This window comes from Desmodus rotundus, chromosome 13, assembly GCF_022682495.2.
Source record: "Desmodus rotundus isolate HL8 chromosome 13, HLdesRot8A.1, whole genome shotgun sequence".
NCBI lineage: Eukaryota > Metazoa > Chordata > Mammalia > Chiroptera > Phyllostomidae > Desmodus > Desmodus rotundus.
The window spans coordinates 22908291-22932237 of record NC_071399.1 but is presented as its reverse complement, the minus strand read 5'-3'; the positions used below and the strand labels follow the sequence as shown (position 1 = coordinate 22932237).

The following is a 23947-nucleotide window of genomic DNA, read 5'->3' as shown; positions in this document are numbered from 1 at the left end:
TTAGTTTTTTTCCAAATTATTTTATAAATACTTATTGAAACTGTCATATAACTAGGCTAAATTCTGAGGTCAAAGAACAAAGAAATTAATTGGCAAAAGAAAATAATAGAAAAGAGTAGTTCTATCATTTTTCTGAGGTGAGAGTTAGCACTTAACAGTATTTTGAAAGAAAGAAAAGTTTATCTTTTATACTATCTGATTTTCCTTTCAGAGTCTTTCTTCTACACATCCACCACCCGCCAAATTCCATGTTCTCACTGTTCTGGTGTATTTCTACACAACCATTTGAATACTTTCTCAGGTCTTCCCTACTCCTCAAATAATAAGAGACATGAGCACAATGGTAAATAACTTACATATCTTGATTACTTGCATCCTTACAATTGTGTCACATAGCTATCATGGTGCTTATTTTTTAGATGAATAAACTAAGGGTTAGAAAAAATTAACAAACATACAACTGAAAGATTCCAAAGCCCATGTTCTCCTCAATGTATTCCATACACCAAAATAGTATCCCCTCAAACCAAAAGGAAAAGAGAGCAAGAACTGAGAACATATTTGAAGAAATAATGACTGAAAACTCCTCTAACCTTGTAAAGGAAAAAAGATACACAAGTCCAGGAAGCACAGAGAGTCCCAAACAAGATGAACCCAAAGAGGCCCACACTAAGACACATCATAAATAAAATAGTAAAAATTGAAGACAAGGAAAGAATCTTAAAAGCAGTAAGAGACAGACAGTTAGCCACCTACATGGGAGCTCCCACAATATTGTCCCCTTATTTCTAATCAGACACATTCAGGGCAGAGAAATGGTGTGAAATAGTCCAAAGAATGAAAAGGAAGTACCTACAACTAAGAAGACTACTCTACTCAGCAAGGCTATCATTTAAAACTGGAGAAGATGCTTTCCAGACAAGAAAAAGCTAAAGAAGTTTATTACCACCAAACCAGTATTACAAGAAATGTTAAAGGAACTTCTTTTAGAAAAAAATAATGGAGGAATATAGTTATAAAGAATAAAATGGCAATAAATAGGTACCTATCAATAATCATTTTAAATGTAAATGAACTAAGTGAGATAAGCCAGTTAGAGAACGACAAGTACCATATAATTTCATTCATATGTAGAATCTAATGAACAAACTGAATTAACAGGCAAAACAGAGACAATCATAGAGAGCAGGCTGACAGCTCTGGGAGGGGGGTTGAGGAGTGCAGGGATTGAGTAAAAAGGGAAAAGGAGTCATGGACATGGACAATAGTGTGGTGATTGCAGGGGGGAAGGGGGTGGATGAAGGTACAAGAGGGTATGGGGGTAAATGGTAATAGAAAAAATACGATAAAATGAACTATTAAAAGTAATAATAAATGAAAGTGAATTAAATGCTCCAATAAAAAAAACATGGAATAAATGGGGGATAAATGGTGATGGAAGGAAACTTGACTTGGGGTGGTAAACACACAATACAATATACAGATGATGTGTTATAGAATTATATACCTGAAACGTATGTAATTTTATTAACCAATATCAACCCAATAAAATATTTCAATAAAAAATACAAAAGACTGGCTAAAAGGTGGCTTAAAAGGTGGCTTAATAAATAAGAAAACAAGACCTATATACACGCTGTCTACAAGAGACCCACCTCAGAACAAAAGGTACGCACAGACTGAAAGGATAAAAGAGATTTCATGCAAATGGACATAAAAAAAACTGGGATATATATATAATCCATCTTTAAGCCAAAGGCTATAGTAAGAAACAAAGAAGGACATAATGATAAAGAGATAAATCCAACAAGAGAATATATCCCTTATAAATATTTATACACCAAACATAGGAGCACATAAATATATAAAGAAAATTGATGGACATAACGTGAGAGGTTAACAATAATATAGTCATAGTAGGGGAGATATATATATATATATATACACACACACACCCAGACTATATACTCAGAAGAGGGATTTATGGATTATATGGGTTGTTAAAACAAAACCATATAAGGACACTATTAAAAAGAAAGTTAAAGGCCAATATTACTAATAAACAGAAGTGCAAAAATCTTCAACAAAATACTAGCAAACTGACTTCAGCAATACAATAAAAGGATCACATACCATGACCAAGTGGGATTTATTTTTGGGATGCAAGGATGGTACAATATCCACAAATCAATTAATGTGACACACTATATAAATAAAATAAAGGATAAAAAATCATATGATAATATGAATAGATGTGGGAAAAGCATTCAACAAAATCCAGCACCCATTTATGATTAAAAAAAGACTCTCAGCAAAGTGGAAACAGAAAGAACATACCTCAACATGATAAAGGCCATATATCTCAATATACCAAACCCAAAGCCAACATCATACTCAACAGGAAAAAACTAAAAGTGTTTCCCTAAGATCAGGAACAAGATAGGGATGTACATTTCCATCACTCTTAATCAACTTAACATTGGATGTTCTAGCTATAGTGATCAGACAAGAAAAAATAACAGATATCCAAATTGGAAGAAGGAATAAAACTATCATTATTTACAGATGGCATGATACTGTATTTGGAGAACCCTAAATATGCTACCAAAATATTGTTCTACTAGCACTGATAAATGAATTCAGTAAAGTAGCAGAATACAAAATAAATATTCAGACTGGGAAGGTGGCAGCGAGGTAGGTGGGAGCAGAGCTCAGTTCTCCCTGTGCCCAGCTGGAACACTTATTTGATCTTCTGAGGAACAGAGTGAACAGCCAACGGAATCCCAGCTTATATGAAGTTTGGAGGCAAAAAATTGCAGAGGACATTGAAAAACAGACAGTGAAGAGACTGCGTTGGGACGGTGAGGTCCCTGGGATCTGTGTGGGGACCAAGTCTGCTGCGGCCCCTGGCCTGATGCCTGCTGCAGGATAGGGGAGGAGAGTTAGATCACCAGCTCCCTCCCCTACCAGGCCAGCCTGGCACCAGGGGAGACTTGGATGCTGAAAGTTGCTGGGGGGAATAAAGATGAAGTGGGAGACACACAGAGGCGGTACAAATCTGTTGGGACTGTGGACACTGGACCCAGAGAAACTGGGGTGCCAGGTAACACCTGGAGAAGGGAGGAACTAGGCAGGGTAGGACCCTGACTCAGGTAGTCTCTGGACTGGCTGGAAAGTTGGGCTAAGTGGAAAGCTGGGTGCTTGTTAAAAACAGTGGGCAGCTGCTTTGAAAAGAACTCTCAGCAGCTGCTGGCACGCCCAGAGGAAGATTTCAGCTGCGGGTACCCAGAGACTTTGTAGCTGAGCAGAATGGTGCACTCCCGGCTTGTCTCCAGCTCCACGCCCACCTGAGATTGACTCACACTGGGCGCCTGGAGACTGAGTGGCTGATTTGAGCCTGGCAGCTCACAAAGGACCTGGGCCGGCAGAGGCCAGGAAATTGTGACCCAGATCTGGTCCCCATCCTCTCAAAACCATAGGAAGAGAGAAAAGCAAAGCCCAGCCCCACTCTTCCTGTGGCATCTAGGAAGACCAGCAGAACTCGCTGAACAAGTTTAAAGTCAGCAGGAGGCTTATTAATTATTTTTTCTTTTTAGATCCTTTCTTTTTTTTTTCTTCCCCCAAGTGAGACAATAAGACATGGAGTTACAAAGGGTCCAGAGACAGATGGAAAGGAGGAGCACATGGCTGAGACCAAAAAACTGAGAAACTGAGACAAATGTCACTTTGTTTTCCCATAGAGCTGGCATTTTATTGTTACTGTGTATTATTATTATCTTTTCATTATTTTTACCACTTTATTTTATTAGTATTTTTTATTTCTCTCCCTTATGTTTAGTTTTCTGTTTTATTTCCCTGTTTAACTGCATTGTTTGAGTGGTTTTCCTTATTCTCTCTTGACTGTATTTTCAATTTCCGTCTTTCACTTCACCCGCATTCCAATAACACACAACACTTGATCAGGTACTTTCTACTCTGGTTATCAAAATCATATATTTCTTGTCATATTATTGTTGTTCCAGTACTGTTGTAAATAATTGTTGTTCCATATAATTCTATATATTACACAGCAACCCTCCCTGATCTTAGCCCACTTCAATTCAATCCTGAGCATTATTATTATTGTGGTTAACTCTATTCTTTCTCACACTATGCCTACTTTCTATCCCTTACTCTCACTATATCTCATCCTCTAACCTTGCAGAAGTGCTCTGTTTTCTGGTTTCAGCTACAATCATCCTCCCCTCTAACAAGAGTCTTCTCTCTCTTTCAGTTTCTATAAGAAGTGGCTAGTTGGGTGAAATACCACAGTTAATGCTATACTGGTCCAAAGAATCTCCTATCTCTTCTCTATGTGCTGGTATTTTAAGTCCCATAAAATACCCTCCTGCTGTCTTAATCCATTTTGCCTACCCCCGCCACTGATCACATAGAAGAATAGGTGGGAGCTGCAAATCAGCATACCTGCTGGAGGAGAAAAACCACCAACAAAGGAACCACCAAAAGGTAAAAACCCCAGTACAACAAGAGAGCCCAAACAAACAGAAGAAAGAGCAAACCTGGAGCATCCAGACAAGGAGATCAAAGAGCCAGCACCACTGAACCTCATAGAATTCCTAACATAGAAGTTCACCCTACAAAGACAGCTAGCAAAGTGAAACATCAGGAAGCACAGAAACAAACAAAAAGAGTCACCTAAAATGGGGAGACAAAAAAAGAATGTGCAACCAAACAGAATGGAAGACTCCCCACTAAAAGAGCTAAACAACATGGAGGTAACCAAACGATCAGATACAGAATTCAAGATAATGGTTACAAAGATGCTCAAGGAACTCACAGACAAGTACAAGGAACTGAGTGAGAACTATCAGCATGAAAAGGGAAATAGAGACTATAACCAAAAACCAGGAAGAAATGAACAACAAAATCTCAGAAATAAAAAACACACTGGAAGGAATTACAAGCAGGCTGGGTGAAGCAGAGGATCAAATCAGCGAGTTGGAGGACAAGGTAGAAAAAAACACCCAGAGAGAGCAAAAAAGGAAAACAGGCTCAGAAAAAAACAAAGAGGTGGTAAGGGAGCTGCAAGACAACATAAAATGTAACAACATCCATATAATAGGGTTACCAGAAGGGAAAAAAAAAAAAGCACGGGATAGAAAACCTGTTTGAAAAAGTAATGACAGAAAACTTCCGTAATTTGATGAGAGAAAAAGCGACACAAATCCAGGAAACACAGAGAGTCCCAATCAAGAGGAATCCAAAGAGACCCACTTCAAGACACATCATAATTAAAATGATAAAATTCCAAGACAAAGAGAGCATCTTAAAGGCAGCAAGGGAAAAACAGGAAGTAACGTACAAGGGAGCCCCAATAAGGCTAGCAGCTGACTTGTCAATGGAAATGCTCCAAGCCAGAAGAGAATGGCAACAAATATTCCAAGTAATGAGAACCAGAGGCCTACAATCAAGGCTACTTTACCCAGAAATGCTCCCAATTAAGATGGAAGGCCAAATAAGGAGCTTCCGAGACAAAAGAAGTCTAAAAGAATACACCTCCACCAAACCAGCTCTGCAAGAGAGGTTAAGGGGACTGCTTTAAGAAAAGGAAGGAAAAGAGTGAGAGGGAGAGGAATACAGGTACAAAAAAATGGCAATGAGTAAGTACCTATCAATAATAACCTTAAACATAAATGGATTAAATGCTCCAATCCAATACAGTAGCCAAATGGATAAGAAAGCATGACCCACACATATGATGCCTACAAGAGACCCACCTCAGGACAAAAGACCTACACACTGAAAGCGAAGAGCTGGAAACAAATTTTCCAAACAAACAGACAGGGAAAAAAAAGCCAGGGTAGCAACACTCATATCAGACAAAATAGACTTCAAAAACAGAGGCATAAAAAGTCACTTCAGAAAGTCACTTCATAATACTCAAGGGAAGAATCTATCAAGAAGACATAAACATTGTAAATATATATGTACCCAACATAGGAGAACCCAAATACAAAAGGAAAATCTTGGAAGACTGCAAGAAAGATATTGACAGCAACACAATTATACTAGGGGATTTTAATACCCCACTGTCAAAGATGGACAGATCTTCTAAACAAAATATCAACAAAGATATTGTGGCACTGAACAATGTCCTAGATGAAATGGACTTAACGGATACATGTAGAGCCTTTCATCCCAAAGAAGCTAAATACACATTCTTTTCAAATGCACTTGGAATATTTTCAAAGATAGACCACATGAGAGGACAAGCCTCAACAAATTCAAGTAAACTGAAATCATATCAAGCATTTTCTCTGACCACAAGGGACTGAAACTAGAAAGCAACCTCAAGGAAAAAACTCAAAACACTCAAACTCATGGAGATTGAATAGCATGCTATTAAACAATGAATGGGTCAAGAATGAGATCAAGGAAGAAATCAGAAAGTTCCTGGAAACAAATGGAAATGAACTCACACAACCCAAAACTTATGGGACACAGTGAAGGCAGTCCTGAGAGGGAAGTTCATAGCAAAACAGGCCTACCTAAAAAAATTAGAAACATTTCAAATAAACAAGCTAACCCTACACCTACAAGAACTGGAGGAACAACAACAAAGACAGCCCAGAGCAAGTAGAAGGAAGGAAATAATCAAGATGAGAACAGAATTAAATGACATAGAGACTAAAAGCACAATTCCAAGGATCAACGAATCCAGGAGCTGGTTCTTTGAAAAGATAAACAAAATCGACAAGCACCAGAGAGACTCATCAAGAAAAGAAAGAGAGAGGACCCAAATAAACACAATCAGAAATGAAAGAGGAGAGATTACAACTGATACCACAGAAATACAAAGGATTGTAAGAAATTACTAAGAAGAACTATATGTCAAGAAATTTGAAAACCTAGGTGAAATGGACAAATTGCTAGAAAAATATAATTTTCCAAAACTCAATGAAGAAGAAGCAGAAAGCCTGAACAGACCAATAACAGCAGACAAAATTGAAGCAGTAATGAAAAAACTCCCAACACACAAAAACCCTGGACCAGATGGTTTCACAGGAGAATTCTACAAAGCATTTAAGGAAGAGTTAACACCTATCCTTCACAGACTATTCCAAAAAATCTAAGAAGATGGAATACTCCCAAACTCGTTTTATGAATCCAACATCATCCTAATTCCAAAACCAGATAAAGACACAATGAAGAAAGAAAACTTCAGGCCAATATTGCTGATGAACATAGACACTAAATCCTCAACAAAATATTGACAAACCGCATCCAGCAATACATTAAAAAGATCATACACCACGATCAAGTGGGATTCATCCCAGGGGTGCAAGGATGGTACAATGTTTGCAAATCAATAAATGTAATACATCACATAAATGAAAGACAAAAATCACATGACCATATCAATAATTGCGGAAAAAGCATTTTATAAGGTACAGCACCCATTTATGATAAAAACACTCTGCAAAGTGGGAATAGAGGGAGCATTCCTCAACATAATAAAGGCCATAGATGAGAGACCTACAGCCAACATCATATTCAATGGGCAAAAACTAAAATCTTTCCTGCTAGGATCAGGAACAAGATAAGGTTGCCCACTCTCACCAATTCTATTCAACTTAGTATTGAGATCCTAGCCACAGCAATCAGAGAAGAAAAGGAAATAAAAGGCATCCAAATTTGAAAAGAGGAAACATAACTGTCATTGTTTCTAGATGACATGATAGTATACATAGAAAATCCTATAGACTCCACCAAACAACTACTTGACCTAATATATGAATTTGGCAAAATGGGGATACAAAGTCAATATCCAAAAATCATAGGCATTTCTGTATACCAACAATGAAACATCAGAAACAGAAATCAGGGGGAAAAAATCCCATTTGATATAGCAACATGAAAAATAAAGTACCTAGGAATAAACCTAACCAAGGAGGTAAACAACCTGTACTCAGAAAACTACACAACACTGAAGAAAGAAATTAAGGAAGACACAAACAAATGGAAATATATACTGTGTTCATGTGTTGGAAGAATTAACACCATCAAAATAGCCATAATACCCAAACCAATTTATAGGTTCAACACAATACCTATTAAATTACCAATGATTTCACAGATAAAGAACAGTTCAGAAATTTATATGGAACCATAAATGACCCTGAATAGCTGCAACAATTCTGAGAAAGAAGAACAAAGCAGGAGGGATCACAAGACCTGTTATCAAACTGTATTACAAGGCGCTGTAATCAAAACAGCCTGGTGCTGGCATAAGAACAGACACATAGACCAATGGAAGAGAATAGAGAGCCCAGAAATAAACTCAAGTCTCTATGGTTAATTAATGTTTGACAAAGGGGGCAGAAGCATCAAATGGAGTAAAAATAGCCTTTTCAATAAATGGTGTTGGTAGACCTGGACAGCTACATGCAAAAAAATGAAAGTTGAGCACCAACTTATACCATACACAAAAATAATTTCAAGGTGGATAAAAGACTTAAATATAAGTCATGATACCATTAATTTCCTAGAGGAGAGCATAGTCAGGAAAATCTCAGATATTCCACGCAGCAATATTTTCACTGATATGTCCCCTAAAGCAAGGGACATAAAGGAAAGAATAAACAAATGGGACCTCATCAAAATAAAAAGCTTCTGCATGGCTAAAGAAAACAGCATTAAAATGAAAAGAGAACCAACAGTATGGGAAAACATATTTGCCAATGATACCTCAGACAAGAGCCTGATCTCCAAAATATATAAAGAACTCACATGACTCCACTCAAAGAAGACAAGCAACCCAATTAAAAAATGGTCAAAGGATTTGAACAGACACTTCTCCAAGGGACATACAGAGGATCCAGAGACATGTGAAAAGATGCACAGTATCGCTAGCTATCAGAGAGATGCAAATTAAAACCACAATGAAATACCACCTCACACCAGTCAGAACGGCATCATAAACAAAGCAACAAACAACAAGTGCTGGAGAGGATGCGGAGAAAAGGGAACCCTGCTGCACTCTTTGGTGGGAATGCAGAGTGGTGCACCACTGTGGGAAACAGTATGGAATTTCCTCAGAAAATGAAAAATGGATCTGCCTTTTGACCCAGCAATTCCACTGCAGGGATTATATCCTAAGAACCCTGAAACCCCAATCCAAAAGAACCCATGTACCCCAATGTTCATAGCAGCACAATTTACAATAGCCAAGTGCTGGAAGCAACCTAAGTGCCCATCAGTAAATGAATGGATCAAGAAACTATGGTACATTTACACAATGGAATTCTATGCAGCAGAAAGAAAGGAGCTCCGACCCTTTTGGACAGCATGGATGGAACTGGAGAACATGATGCTAAGTGAAATAAGCCAGGTGGTGACAGACAAACACCATATAATCTCTCCTTTAACAGGAACCTAATCAACATAACAAACAAAAAAGCAAAATATAACCAAAGTCATTGAAATTGAGAACAGGCTGACAGTGACCAGAGGGGAGAGGGGAGGGGATGATACGGGAAAAGGGTGACAGGTTTACAGAAACAATTATAAAGGACACATGGACAGTAACAAGGGGTTGGGACAGAAACAGGGGAGGGATGTGGGGAGGGATGGTGGGAAGAGCAGAAAACTACTTGAACAATAAAAAATGTTTAAAAGAAACAAAAAACAAAATAAATATTCAGAATATGGTTGCATTTTTTACACCTATAATGAACTATCAGAAAGGGAAGCTAAAGAAAATCCCATCTATAACTGCATTAAAAATAAAATACTTAGGAATAAATTTAAGCAAGAAATTAAAAGACTTATACTCAGGAAATTATGAAATACTGACCCAAAAAAGTGAATAAAATATATATATAAATGGAAGCATATAACCATGTTCATGGATAGAATAAATTAACACATTAAAATATCCATACTACCCACAGCAATGTATAAATTCAATGCAATTCCTATAAAAATACCAATGGTATTTTTCACAAAACCAAAACAAATAATCCAAAAATTTACATAAAACTTAAAAAGACATGGAATAGACTCAGCAATCTTGAGAAAGAAATACCAAGTTGGATATATCATGCTACCTGATAGCTATAAGGCTACAGTCATCAAAACAGCATGGTACTAACATAAAAATAAACATATAGATCAGTGGAACAGAATAGAGAGTCCAGAAGTAAACTGACACCTATAAGGTCAATTAGTATTTGACAAAGGGGTACAAACAGGGTTCAATAAATGGTGTTGTGAAAATTCGACAGATGTCTGAAAAAAATGAAATTAGGTCACCTTCATACACTATATACAAGAATAAACTCAAATGGATTAATGACTTAAATGTAACACTCAAAACCGTAAAACTTCCAGAGAAAAACATAGGCAGTAACATCCCTGGCATTTCGCTTCACAATATTTTTTTTCTGATGTTCACCTTGAGCAAGGAAAGTAAAAGAAAAACTATGGAACTAATCAAACTAAAAACTTTTTAGACATCAAAGGGAAACATCAACATAATGAAAATACAACCTACTGAATGGAAGCACATATTCACCAATGATACATCTGATAAGGGGTTAATATCTGAAATTTTTAAAGAACTCATACTACTCAACACCAAAACAAAAAAATAATATTTCAATTAAAACTAGACAGAGGACCTGAATAGACACTTCTCCAAACAAGACATACAGATGGTCAGCAGACATATGAAAAGATGCTCAACATCACAAATAGTCAGGGAAATGCACTTTATAACCACAACGAGGTATCATCTCACACCTATCAGAGTGGCCGTCATCAATACACCAACAAACAGCAAGTGCTGGTGAGGTTGTGGTGAAAAAGGAACCCTCGTGCGCTGTAGGTGGGAATGCAGATTGGTGCAGCCACTGTGGAAAACAGTATGGATGGTCCTCAAAAAATTAAAAGTGGAATTGCCATGACCCAGTGATTCCACTTGTGGGTGTATTTCCAAAGTAATCTAAAACACGAATTTGAAAGAACATTTGCACCCCTATGCTCATTGCAGCATTATTTACAACAGCCAAGATGTGAAAGCACCCCAAGTGTCCATCAGTAGAAAAGTGGATAAAAAGTAGAGGTACATATATATAATGGATATTACTTGGTTATAAAACAGAATGAAATCTTACCATTTGCAATGTCATGGATAGACCTAGAGGGTATTATGCTAATGAAATAAGTCAGTCAGAGAAGGAAAAATTCCATATGATTTCAATTACAGAATATGTATAAATTTTTTTTACATATGTAATCCATTTAGAACTTATTGGTGATATAAAATGTGTGTATACATAAATATATATGTTTGATTTTGAGCTATTTTTAGAATGCAAGAATTAACCCTCAAGTGATGCTTAGAAGGAACTATGAAAAGAGCATATTTTCAAAAATTAATGCCTGATTTTCACATTTGACTTTTGATGGTTCTTCAGTTATGAGTTGGTCCTACTTAGCATAGGCCCTTTCACAAATTAAAAAAAAAAACAACTGTAGAATACTAGTGACACCCACTCTAGTCTTTGATAAACTATTTGGGGAACGCTGGAAAATTTAGAAATCACTCTAACGAATCCATCCTTACTTATAGGATTTTTATAATTTAGAAAACACTTTCACATTTATTTTTCTTGTTTTATTCTTCATCACTCTATGAAATAAAAGAATAGGCATAATCATTTCCATTTTAAAGGTGAGGAAAATAACTCTAAACAAGGTGAAGTAATTTGTCCAAAGTCACACAACTATCATATATTTCATATGAACTTCCGACTGGGACTTATTCTAAGTTTTTTCCACAACATTAAACTACTCTAAAAGCAAAACCAAAATTTTGTCTAAAAATAAAATCTACTTGTTTGGCTTGCTGACACATTTTAAGGTCCTTATTAAGTGCTTTCATGAAACACACAGCCCACAGAGAATTCCTTCGCTAATTATCTCACAGATTGGGTCTGTTATCCTTGACTCTTCTCAGACTGAAAATCTCATGCTCCTCTTTTCTACTACTTCGTCCATTTTTAGCTAATTTGTGCTATAAGTAAATACTACATTTGGCCTTCAAATATTTAAAACAAAATAAACATAATGAATAGATCTTATTATTTAAAGACTTACATAGCGTCTGGATTCATTATACAGACGGCTCCCGAACATGGACATTTCTTTGGGTCATCGTAGGATATTCCCAGGCTGAGTGCCAGCATCTGGGTGACAATTACGGAAAATGCCTCCAAAGTTATCTCCTCGGAATACTACATTAACAACAGAGAAAACTGAAACAATTAACTGAAGGGCATTAAAATAATATTTTTATAATTCTGAACATTTTTATTGTTCTGTCAACTACTTACGAATAGGTACATACAGCTCCTTGGGCAGGTGACAAGCTAAAGGTCTTCTTATGAAATTTTATTGAGACATAAGCACATTGATTCTATGCCAAGCTTTGTCACGATTTAACGTTTGAATCACTAACATAGTAAGAAGCTACCATAAATATATAAGAGGGTTGCTCTTACGTTAGATTTTGATTTAACATTTTGGCTGTATGAACCATGATCTTCGATTTACCCAAGCTCTCACAACAGCTCTCACATACGGAGAGTAGTGTACAGGACATGCCGCCTCCCACCTCACAAAGTGACCACATAACAAACTAGCTATCTGCTTCCTGCTAGCATTTCTCAGTGACACGGTGCGTGGTATCAACAGAAACCACATTCCTGGATTAGGCTTCTTACACATACAGCAAGTGTACAGGTAACTTCAGTGTTCAGTTATGAGTTGGTCCTACTTAGCGCAGGCCCTTTCGCAAATTAAAAAAACCACTCCTCCAACCCATATATAATTTTGGTTTTTTTATTTTTTTCATCACATTTATCACATTTGGCTACTCTTTTTAGTGAAGTATTTATTCAAGTATCTTGTCCTATTTCCTATTGCATCAGCCCTTTTATTAACTTGTGGGAGCATTTTATATATTCTGTATATGAATCACTGTTAGTCATGCGTTGCAAATACTTTCCCCTACTCTGTGTCTTGTCTTTTCACTCTTAATGTCTTTTCATGAGCAAAATTTCTCTAATTTGATGTGGTCCAATTCATCCGTTTCCTTTATAATTAGAGTTTTTTATATCTACCTTATACTTCCCTATACCCATGGCCATGAAGCTGTGTTCCTTTTTTACCTTCCAGGGCTCTGTTGTTTAATTTTACATACAGACCTACAATCTACCCAGATTTTATCTTATGAATAGCAGTGAAGTTACATTTATCAAAAAAATCATCCACTATAATCAGATTTTTGGTGTTGATCACTTTGCAGTATATACTGATATCAAACTACGTTGTACATTTAAAACTTACATGTTTTATACCAATTTTAGCTCAATAAAAAGATCATCCACTAGCAAGTGCACGACAATCATCTTTGTAAAAACTTAAGTACATGCCTATCATTTTACCACTTTGAAACTCTCTATTCCATTCCACTGGTCCCTTTGTCACCTTGTCTTAATCACGGATACTTTATGATAATATATCTTACTATCAGCTACAGTATGGCCCTCTGCCATGTTACTCATCAAGATTACCTTAGTTATTCTTAACTCTTTGCATTACCATCAAAATTGTAGATTTTGCCTGCTAATTTTACACACACACACACACACACACAAGCTGCTAGGATTTTTACTGGGGACTGCGTTACCTTGTAAATCAACTAGGGGTAGCAGTATCGCTGTAATAGTGTCTGCCGGTCCAGGACCTTAGGCGCTGTCTCTAATAATGCTTTATTTTCTCTGTAGAGGTCTTATACATCTTTTGGTAGTTTTTTATTCCTAAATTTCTTGACTTTTATGCTACTTTTAAAGTATCAATTTCTGTTTGTTGCCACTATAGAGAAATACATTTCTTTTTTATTCTTGTTATTAAACACCTCCATTTACACTCCTCCAACCCATATATTATGTCTTTTTTATTTTTTCATCACATTTATCCCCCCTATTCCCTCTCCCACCTCCACTCACCCTCCCCACAGCAATCACCACACTGTTGTCCATGCCCATGAGTTCTTCCTCATTTTCTTTTCCTTTTTGCTCAACCCCTCCACCCACCTGCCCCCCATCAGAGCTGTCCGCCGGCTCTCTGCCTATGAGTCTGTCTCTATTTTCCTTGTTAGTTCGGTTTGTTCATTAGATGCCACATACGAGTGAAATCCCATGGTATCTGTCTTTCTTTGACTGGCTTATTTCCCTTGGCATAATGTTCTCCAAGTCCACCCATTTACCTTTGCTAACACAAAGAGTAAAATTTTCTCCTTTTTTACAGCCAGGTAGTATTCCATTGTGTAAATGTACCATAGCTGTTTTATTCACTCTTCTACTGATGAGCATGGGCTGCTTCCAAATCTTGGCGACTGTAAATAACACTGCAATGAACATAAGGGTGCTTATATTCTTTTGAATTAGTGTTTTAAGGCTCTTCAAATAAATTTCCAGAAGTAGAATCACTGGGTCATGAGGCAGTTGCATTTTTAATTTTTTGAGATAACTCCACACTGCTTTCCACAGAGGCTGCACCAATGTGCATTCCCAACAGCGCACAAGGATTCCCCTTTTCTCCACATCCTCACCAGCACTTGTTGTTTTGTTGATTTATTGATGAGATTCATTCTGACAGGTGTGAGATGATATTTCATTGTGGTTCATGGTTTCAGATTTGCATCTCTCTGATGATTAATTATGTTGAGCATCTTTTCATATGTCTATTGGCAACCTGTATGTTCTCTTTGAAGAAGTATCTATTTAGCTGCTTTGCCCGTTTTTTAATTGGAGTGTTTGTTTTTTTGTTGTTAGGTGTTATAAGTTCTTTATAAATTTTGGATATTAACTCCTTATTCAATGTATCAGCAAATATGTTACCCATCAGTGGGTTATCTTTTCAATTTTTTTTATTGTTTTATGTTGAATGTGGCTACAAACAAGATTCTAAATTCTTAGTACTTTAATATATTCACATAAAGCCCAGTGCAGATGTTCCTTACATATGTTCATGCTGAAATAATTACATATTGTGCTCCTGTCCTCATCTGTGTCTTTTCCACTAAGCTCACCAGTGGAAAGGCTCACCCAAGTTTTAACTTATTCCCATTTCTATTCCATCAAGATATAAGGAGGTCTGAGGAATGTGGCTCATGCTTTCCAGCCACAGGTGTGGACTATGTTAGCAGAAAACCACCTACGATACGTTATTTTCATTTGCTTTCATTTAATTTTGTATCTATTTTAATCTCACCACACACACTATTATTCACTCATGCAGGCCATGTTCAAACATTATTCTTCCTTCCCTCTCAGAGCTCCCATTTGGGATCACTTTCCTTTTTCGTAAAGTATATCGTTTATAATTTTCTTTAGCGATATTGGACTGTTGGCAAAGCAGTGGAGGCAAAGAAGCAAACAGAACAATGTAAAATAAGGTGACAGCATCAATTCTAGAAATATCAGTAAGTGCAAGAATGTTCATGGTTGACACTGAAATAATTAAAATACATGTATTTTTATATTGGACAGAGAAAACTGATCTGGTTCTATCCTGTTTACAAGAAATACTCCTGAATTGCTAGGATTCGATGTAAACAGAAAATTCAAAATATTAATGACTTAGAATAGAAAGAAATTTTTCACACACATAAAAGCAACTTCTTGGTTTTGGGGAATCTGGGCTCCTTCCACCTTCCTACTCCATCCTGACTAGGTAATAATTTGTCTTCATCTGGCATTTAAACAGCAAATTGAAGAAAAGCCACAATAGAATGGGTAATATCCCTTTAAAGAAGCTTCCTGGAAGTTCCAAATGTTATTTTTGCTTTCATCACAATAAAAGAAACTTAGAAAAAACTATCTATAGAAACAGTGAAGAAATGAAGGCTTCTATACGAACAGGAGTATTGCCTATGTGAAAACTGAGGTTCTGGTTTTGGGGAGTTTTTTTTAAAAGAAAAGGTCAAATGGAGATTGGAAGAGTATGTATAGAGATGTCTATTAAATATTGTTTATAATGGCAAAAATAGAAACAGCCGAATGCTCATGAAAAGCATAAAGGATGCAGTGAGGCATGTTTATATAAAGAGGTATCACACATGAATCAAAAATTAGACACAAAGCTTTCTCAGTACGGTGAAACTACTCGAGTGACACTGCAAGTATAGATGCGTGCCACCCTCCATCTGTCAACAGTCACAGAATGTACGCCACCACGCATGAACGTAATGTAAACCATAGACTATGGGTGATTGCAATGTGTCCACGCATTCACCATTTATGACAAATGTTCCACTACTGTGTGGAATGTGAATTGTGAGGGGGGGCATAGAAAAGTCTCTGTGCTTTCCTCTCAGTTTTGCTGTGAAGCTAAAATTTCTATTAAGAAATAAAGTCTTACACAATACAGAGGATATGAAGGTATTGGGCTTCCCTATTATTATATGTCTTAAATGCTTACTGGAGTCAGAAATTTTCCTTTCCTTCTTTCCTTGGATTCCTACAGACTTTTAATTGTACCAATATAATCTGTGTACTTTCTGCCTTCAATTACAAAAATGCACATGCCACTTATCCATGCTACTGAACCCCCACCAGGTGTAGGGGTCCTTAATCAATGACGGAAATAATGATAAGAGTGATAAGGATGATGATGATGATAACAAGAGCTAACATCTATTATGCCCTTACTATGTGCTTCACTAGGCTTCACTGGTTTATATTTATTCCATCACATTGCACATTCATCTTTGTATGTTCATTAGGCCTAATAGCACTTGGAATAAAATTATCTATGGAATCAAAATAAATAAAGACTCAAAATTAACTAGATTCCACATGCTAAATAAATAATAAATCTCAAAATTATAAGTGGAAACCAAAAATTCAAATGGCACATTACGAAATAATTTATATTGTGTTTAAAACATAAAAACAATTGTTTACAGAGATATTCAATTGTGGTAAAAGCACAAGAGCTTTTAAACAAAGAAAGGTTTTGTAAAAATATAAGTATAAAAGCTCTGTAAAAGAATAATTCCTTGTATCCATCTCCCCCAATTATTCTATCCGACACCCTGCTTCAGCCACTCATTCCAATGGTTCACGCCCTAAGCCTTGTCGACAGATCTTTATCAATACCTATGACCGACCCATCATCTGTATAAAGTTCATTCTACATCCTGACCACCTAATTCCTTTCCTCATCTATCCTCTAGCACCTCAGCTCCAACAGTTATGTGCCCACCAGTACATCCAAACCAGGGTTCGTTCCTAAATCTTCACCGCTCCAAACTCCGTACCGCCTTCTCTCCTTCCTTACAAGCACCCTCAAGTTGCCTTGTCATCCTTTCACTTCAAAATGACTTGACAAAAACACAATACATTGATCTTCAAAATGCTAAGACAGAAAGATGTGAGAACTAGGATTTTATACCTACCCAAGTTATCAATCAAATGTGGTGGGAATACAAAAGTATCTTCATTAATAAAATAACTAAATGTTTGCCATTTATACACACTATTTAAAAAATAACTCAAAAGTTATTCCAGAAAAATAGCAAAGAATTCCAAGAAGAGGAAGAGGAAGTTTCATTTCCTTTGGCAGTTGGCTTCACCCATAAAAGTTAGAAAAAAATTAAGAAGCTCTGTTAGACCCTGATGCCTAAAAGATCCTCCTCTCAGAGCTTTGCTAGCACAGCAATATATTTCTTCCTTCAATAGTTAATGTTATTTATATGTTCAAAATACTGTGAAATTCTATCTACTAGTTTAATTATTAAATCAACTTGCAAAGTGCAAAATTCTATAGAATTATAAATTTTATAAACCAAGGAAATGCATATGAGAATTATACAGGTATGTTACACCTTTTGTTTTGCATATCACACAATGAATGGATAGTGCCAAAAGTAAATAGTTACTACTTAAATAATTATTACAAATAACAGAAGTATGAATATTAAAATGTAGTATATGTATAATATGCATAACTATATCACATATATAAACACATATAATATATAGTACTATATTATATGTATAATATTAAAATTATTGTAAATATTAAAATACTTATAATAAAATTATTGTAAGTATTAAAATAATAAGAATACATATAATACAGAGAGGGCTAAATATGTATATTGACTGCTTCCTGAATGTGAAGATGCTAGATTATATGAACTTCCTTATATGTTCCCTTATGCACATTAAAAAATAGACATGAATAAAAATTATTTTCTAATTTAAAAATATATAGTACTTATGAGCAAACAAATGAGCAAAAAGAACCAGAGACATGGAAATAAAGAACAAATTAACAGGGACCAGAGGGGAGGTGGGAGGGAGATAAGGAGGGAAAAGCCCATGAGCAAAGGACCCATGGACAAGGACAACGGGAGGGAATTGTCTTTGGGAGCAGGAAATGGATGAGGCAGGGGAGAGCAACGGGGGGTGGGGAATGGGGACAACTCTAACTAAACAATAATTAATTAATCAATTAATTTAAAAATATATAGTATGTAAGCTTGTCTTTTAAAAGAATGAATTGGGTGGGTAAGTGGCTCAAATTACTTTACCTTCCAATGCTGCACCTAACTGCACCAATAATTTATATCTAAAATATTTAACTACTATAAATATTTATTTTTTTAAGTTTATTTTTTAAAGATTTTCTTTATTTATTTTTAGAGAGAGGGGAAGGGAGGGAGAAAGAGATGGAGAGAAGCATCAATGTGTGGTTGCCTCATGTGTGCCCCCTACTAGGGACCTGGCCCGCAACCCCGGCATATGCCCTGACTGGGAGTCAAACTGGCAACCCTTTGGTTCACAGGCCAGTGCTCAATCCCCTGAGACACACCAGCCAGGGCTAAGTACTACAAATATTTAAAATATACATAAAAGTTTCTTCTTAATACTGTTTAAAGTATTTTTTTAAACTTTTATTATACTTTTGAACATTTGTTTTGATTTTGAAGCTATCTTATCTGTAAGACTATTTCTCCAATTTCATGTCTACAATCAAAAAGCTATTTGGGTTTCAGAAGTTTCTTTGCAGATAATTTTTCATGATTATTCTATATTTTAAAGAGTATATGTGTACTTATACTTTTATTTCACTTTAACTTCCAAGTAATGGCAACAAGACACTTGTTCCACAAGACTCTTCCTTCCATACACTTCAATTTTTAAAAGGAATTGAAAATAAATTCCTATGTAAACTATAAAATGTTGACTAATTTTTCAATATATAATTTTTATTGTTCAAGTAGAGTTGTCTCCACTTTGCCCCTACCACTTTCCCCTGCCCCTCTCACCCCTACCTTCCACCCTCAATCCTCTCAATATATAAATAATTACATACCAAAGCAATCCCTGCAGAATAATTAGTAACACACATCTTTCCAGGAAACGTTGCTCCCACATAATCTGGATAATCTCTATACCTAAAAAAAGAAATATACATTTATAATTCATTTTGGTGAACAATTCAAATGTGAGAATTCCTGCTAATAATTTGTCTGTAATTCATAAAATCCAAGTCTGAAGCAAACTGAAGTATAAAATTTCTATATTTTCTTAATTGTCTCAAATTAGGAAAGTATTCTAAATTAAGTGAAATTAAGCACCCTGCTATTGAAAATTGTGCTGCTATGAAGATTGGGGTGCATAGGTTATTTTGAATTGGTGTTTCAGGATTCTTAGGGTATAATCCCAGCAGTGGAATTGCTGGGTCAAAGGGCAGTTCCATTTTTAGTTTTTTGAGGAAATTCCATACTGTTTTCCACAGTGGCTGCACCAGTCTGCATTCCCACCAACAGTGCACTAGGGTTCCCTTTTCTCCATAACCTTGTCAGCGCTTGTTTGTTGATTTGTTGAAAAAGAAAGAAAGTGAGAGAGAGAGAGAGAGAGAGAGAGGGAGGGAGGGAGGGAGGAAAGAAGGAAGGAAAAGCAAGCAAGCAGTCTGGATTTCTAAAAGATATTCAATAAGTCCAAATTTTGTTGGTTTCCTTTACTGTTCTCATCACATTGGTTAAGGCTACCAAAGCCTTTGATCAAACATTTTGATCATAAGCATTTTGCTGAGTGACAATAACAAGTAGTTTTAATGTATGGATTGAAAATATTCACACTTGTACAGAAAAGCTCACAGTTTCTCATAGAAATGACTTTGTTCCACAACTCAGTATTATTTCTCCTTTGAGTAAGAGCCCATATAAATTGTGTAATAATAACCCTATTTTCGGAGATCTACATAAATTATTCCATTTAATACTCAAATAAGCCAGAAAAATATTTATTATTTCACCCCCAAAGGAAAAAAATCAAACATCAGATGGTAAGTATGAAAAGTAACATTCTCAAGATAGCACAAATGATAGGTGCTTCTAAACGATTTAAACTTCAACAATCTGAATCCAGAGCTATACTCTCAAACACAAAGTATAGACACTCCAAACATAAATTACGTCATCTTTAGAGCCCCCAGCAGAACAAACAGTCCAGGATGCATGTAAAAAAGCTTGTTACCCAATTCTCGGTTAGAAATGCCCCTTTGGTGTCGACTGCACTTTAATTCACAATTGCACGGGTTCCCACTGCTGCCTTATTCTGTCTCTCTGATATTGTTTTACCTAACCGCTCCTGCACTTGTTTTCTTTCTTCTTTTACACATGTGTCTTTAATAGGCTAAGAGGTACAATGATTTGTCTTTATAAACTCTATAAAGATGGAGACTGTATAGCACAGTGGACAAAACAGCACACTCCCAGCTAGTGATGTCATTGGTGTTTCCATCCCCTACAAGTCAAATGTTGACTTTACAAATTTTTTTTATTGTTTTCAAGTATTCACTCCTAACACCCAATTTTGGCTTCACATTCCAATGTCTGAGTATTGTTTCCACTCTTTCTTCATCCAAGATAGTTCTCCCAATAGATAAGACTTCCCCCCAAATTCTGTTCACACACCCTTACTGAGCTGGACTGAAGAATAGTTCATTTTTACTTACTACTGCCCACCACCCAGTCTCATCATCAAGTCACTTCTCAAGACCTACTGTTCCAATTTTTCAGTGTTTCTTATATCCTTACCCTCCTTCAAATGTTCAGCTACAGTTCCAACTGTGAGTATATTTGTAGGTCTGTACTTTTGAAAATAACTAAAAATTGTTTAGTCTCATTGATTCCATAACCTAGAAAGCTTTCAATCTCCTTTATCTAAATTTAGGTGTTCCTAACTCTGCATTCCACTTCTAATTTAATTACCAGTTCCTTAATTTGACCTTTTTTATATATCACTTTGAATCAGTCCCACCTCAATTCTTTTTTCTCCTATAAACTACAAGCAAGTAGAGATAATAATCTCATGCATAGGCCACTTTGACACAAGGCCAATTTTTGGAGACTGGAGAGATAGCTATTTCATCTAACTCAAAAGTGCAAACACATAAAAGTCAAACAAACTGGAGAGACAGAAGAATACACCCTACTGAAGAAATAAGAAAAAAAATCCAAGGGTAAAACAAAGAGAAGTAGTTTGCCAGATTTAAAAAAATTCAAAGAAATAGCCAAAAGGATGCTCAACAAACTTCAGAATAGAAGAGAAAAGGTCAGAAAAAAAACCATCAACAAAGAGTTAGAAAATATAATAACCAATCAAGGATGAAGAAATAATATCAGAAATGTAAAGTACTTTAGAAGGAATCAACAGCAAAGTGGTTAATACAAAAGAACAAAAGAACAACCTGAAAGAGCCGTGGAAATCACCGAATCCAAAAAGCAAAATGAAAACAAAACTTAAATTAAAATACTATAATGGACCTCTGGGACAACATCAAGCACTCTGACATTCACATTATAGGGATTCCAGAAGGAAAAGAGACAGGGAAAGTACCAGAAATTATATATATTTGAAGAAATGATGGGTGAAAACTTTCATAACCTGGGGAAGGAAACAAGCATCCAGGTCCAGGAAGTACACAGAGTTCCAAAAAGATGAACCCAAAAAGGTCCACACCAAGGCACATTGTAATTAAAACGTCAAAAAGTTAAGGATATAGAGAATATTGAAGGAAGCAAGAAGGAAACAAAAAGCCACACACAGCAGCAACCCCATAAAGCTATCAGCTAATTTCTCAGCAGCTACTCTACAGTCCAGAAGAAAGCGGCAGGAAATATTTAAACTGCTGAAATATTATATCCAGCAAGGTTATCATTCAGAATTGAAATAGAGATAGTTTCTCAGACAAACAAAAAAACATTTACCACCACTAAACTGGGTTTACAAGAAATATTAAAGGGTCTTCTCTGTGCAGAGAAGATCATAGCCAGACATAAAAAAAAATACAGAAAAGATCTTATGAGTAAAGGCAAATATAATAAACACAGTGAATTAACCACTTAAAAAGCAAATATGAAGGTTAAAAGACAAAGTATCAAAATGAACTATACCTACAATGAATAGTCAAGGAATATACAAAACAAAAAGATATAAAATATGTCAAAAACATAAAGCATGGTGGAGTAAAAATGTAGTGCTTTTAGGAAGTGTTTGAACTCAAATCCCCATCAGCATAAAATAGACTGCTATAAATATAGGTGGAAATGTATGAATCTCATGGTAACCAGAACCCAAACACATACAAAAAAATAAAGAGAAAGGAACCCAAACAAAATACTAAAGAAAACTGGCAAACCAAACGAAAAAGATTAAAAGTACAAAGGAACAGAAAAATACTACAAAAACAATTAACAAAATGGCAATAAGCACATACCTACCAATAATTACTTTAAATATCAAATGAAGTAAATATTCCAATCAAAAGATAGAGGGCGGTTGAACTAATAAAATAAAAAAGAGCTATCTATAGGCTGCCTAGAAAAAGAGTAACTTTAAATAGAAAGATACACGCAGACTGAAAGTGAACAAATGTAAAGAAGTATTATATGAAAATAGAAATGTAAAGAAAGCTGGGTTACTAATATTCACATCAGACAAAATACACTTTAAAACAAACAATGTAAAACAAGACAAATAAGGATAGTACCTAATGATAAGGAGTCAATCAAAAGCAGAATATAATAATTGTAAATATCTATACACCCAACAGAGGAGCCCCAAAGTATATAAAGTATATAGTAATGCATATAAAGGGAGAAATTAATAGTAATACAACAATAGTGTAGGACTTTAATACCACACTTACCTCAATGGACAGATCATCCAGACAAAAAATTAATATGGAAATAATGGCCTTAAATGTCACAGTAGACCAGATTGATTTAATAGACATTTATATACCATTTCACCCAAAACTGCAGAATACACACTTTTCTCAAGTGCATATGGAACATTCTCCTGGATAGACCATATATTAGGCCACAAAACCAGCCTCAAAAAATTCAAGAAGATTAAAATTACATCAAGCATTTTTTTACCACGATGACATAAAATTAGAAATCCACCACAGAAAGAAAATTAGAAAAAACACAAATACAGGGAGAATAAGCAATATCCTACTAAATAACCAATGGAACAAAGAAGAAACCAAACAGAAAATCAAAATATCTTGAGACAAATGGAAATTAGAACATAACTTTCCAAAATATATGAAATGCAGCAAAAGCACTTTTAAGAGGGAAGTTCATAGCTATATAGGACTACCTCAAAAAAACAAGAAAAATTCCAAATAAATAATCTAACTTTCCAACTAATGGAAGTAGAAAAAGAAGAACAAACAAAAACCAAAGTGAGTAGAATGTAAGAAATAATAAAGGTCAGAGTGGAAATAAATGAAATAGAGACTAAAATAGGGGAAAAAATCAATGAAACTAAGAGCTGGTTCTCTAAAAGGA

The 23947-nt window shown here is 35.6% G+C and overlaps 1 protein-coding gene across 1 annotated transcript in view; it reads right to left on the bottom strand.

The window, feature by feature from the left end:
- Window positions 1–23947, bottom strand: part of ADAM32 (ADAM metallopeptidase domain 32) — a 109654-nt gene that overhangs the window by 45939 nt on the left and 39768 nt on the right. Inside the window, exons 10-11 of the mRNA XM_053916360.1 lie at window positions 19456–19537; window positions 12163–12299 (exon numbers count right to left, since the gene is read on the bottom strand). Coding sequence (XP_053772335.1) covers window positions 12163–12299; window positions 19456–19537 — 219 coding nt within the window. The remainder of the gene's footprint in view (window positions 1–12162; window positions 12300–19455; window positions 19538–23947) is intronic.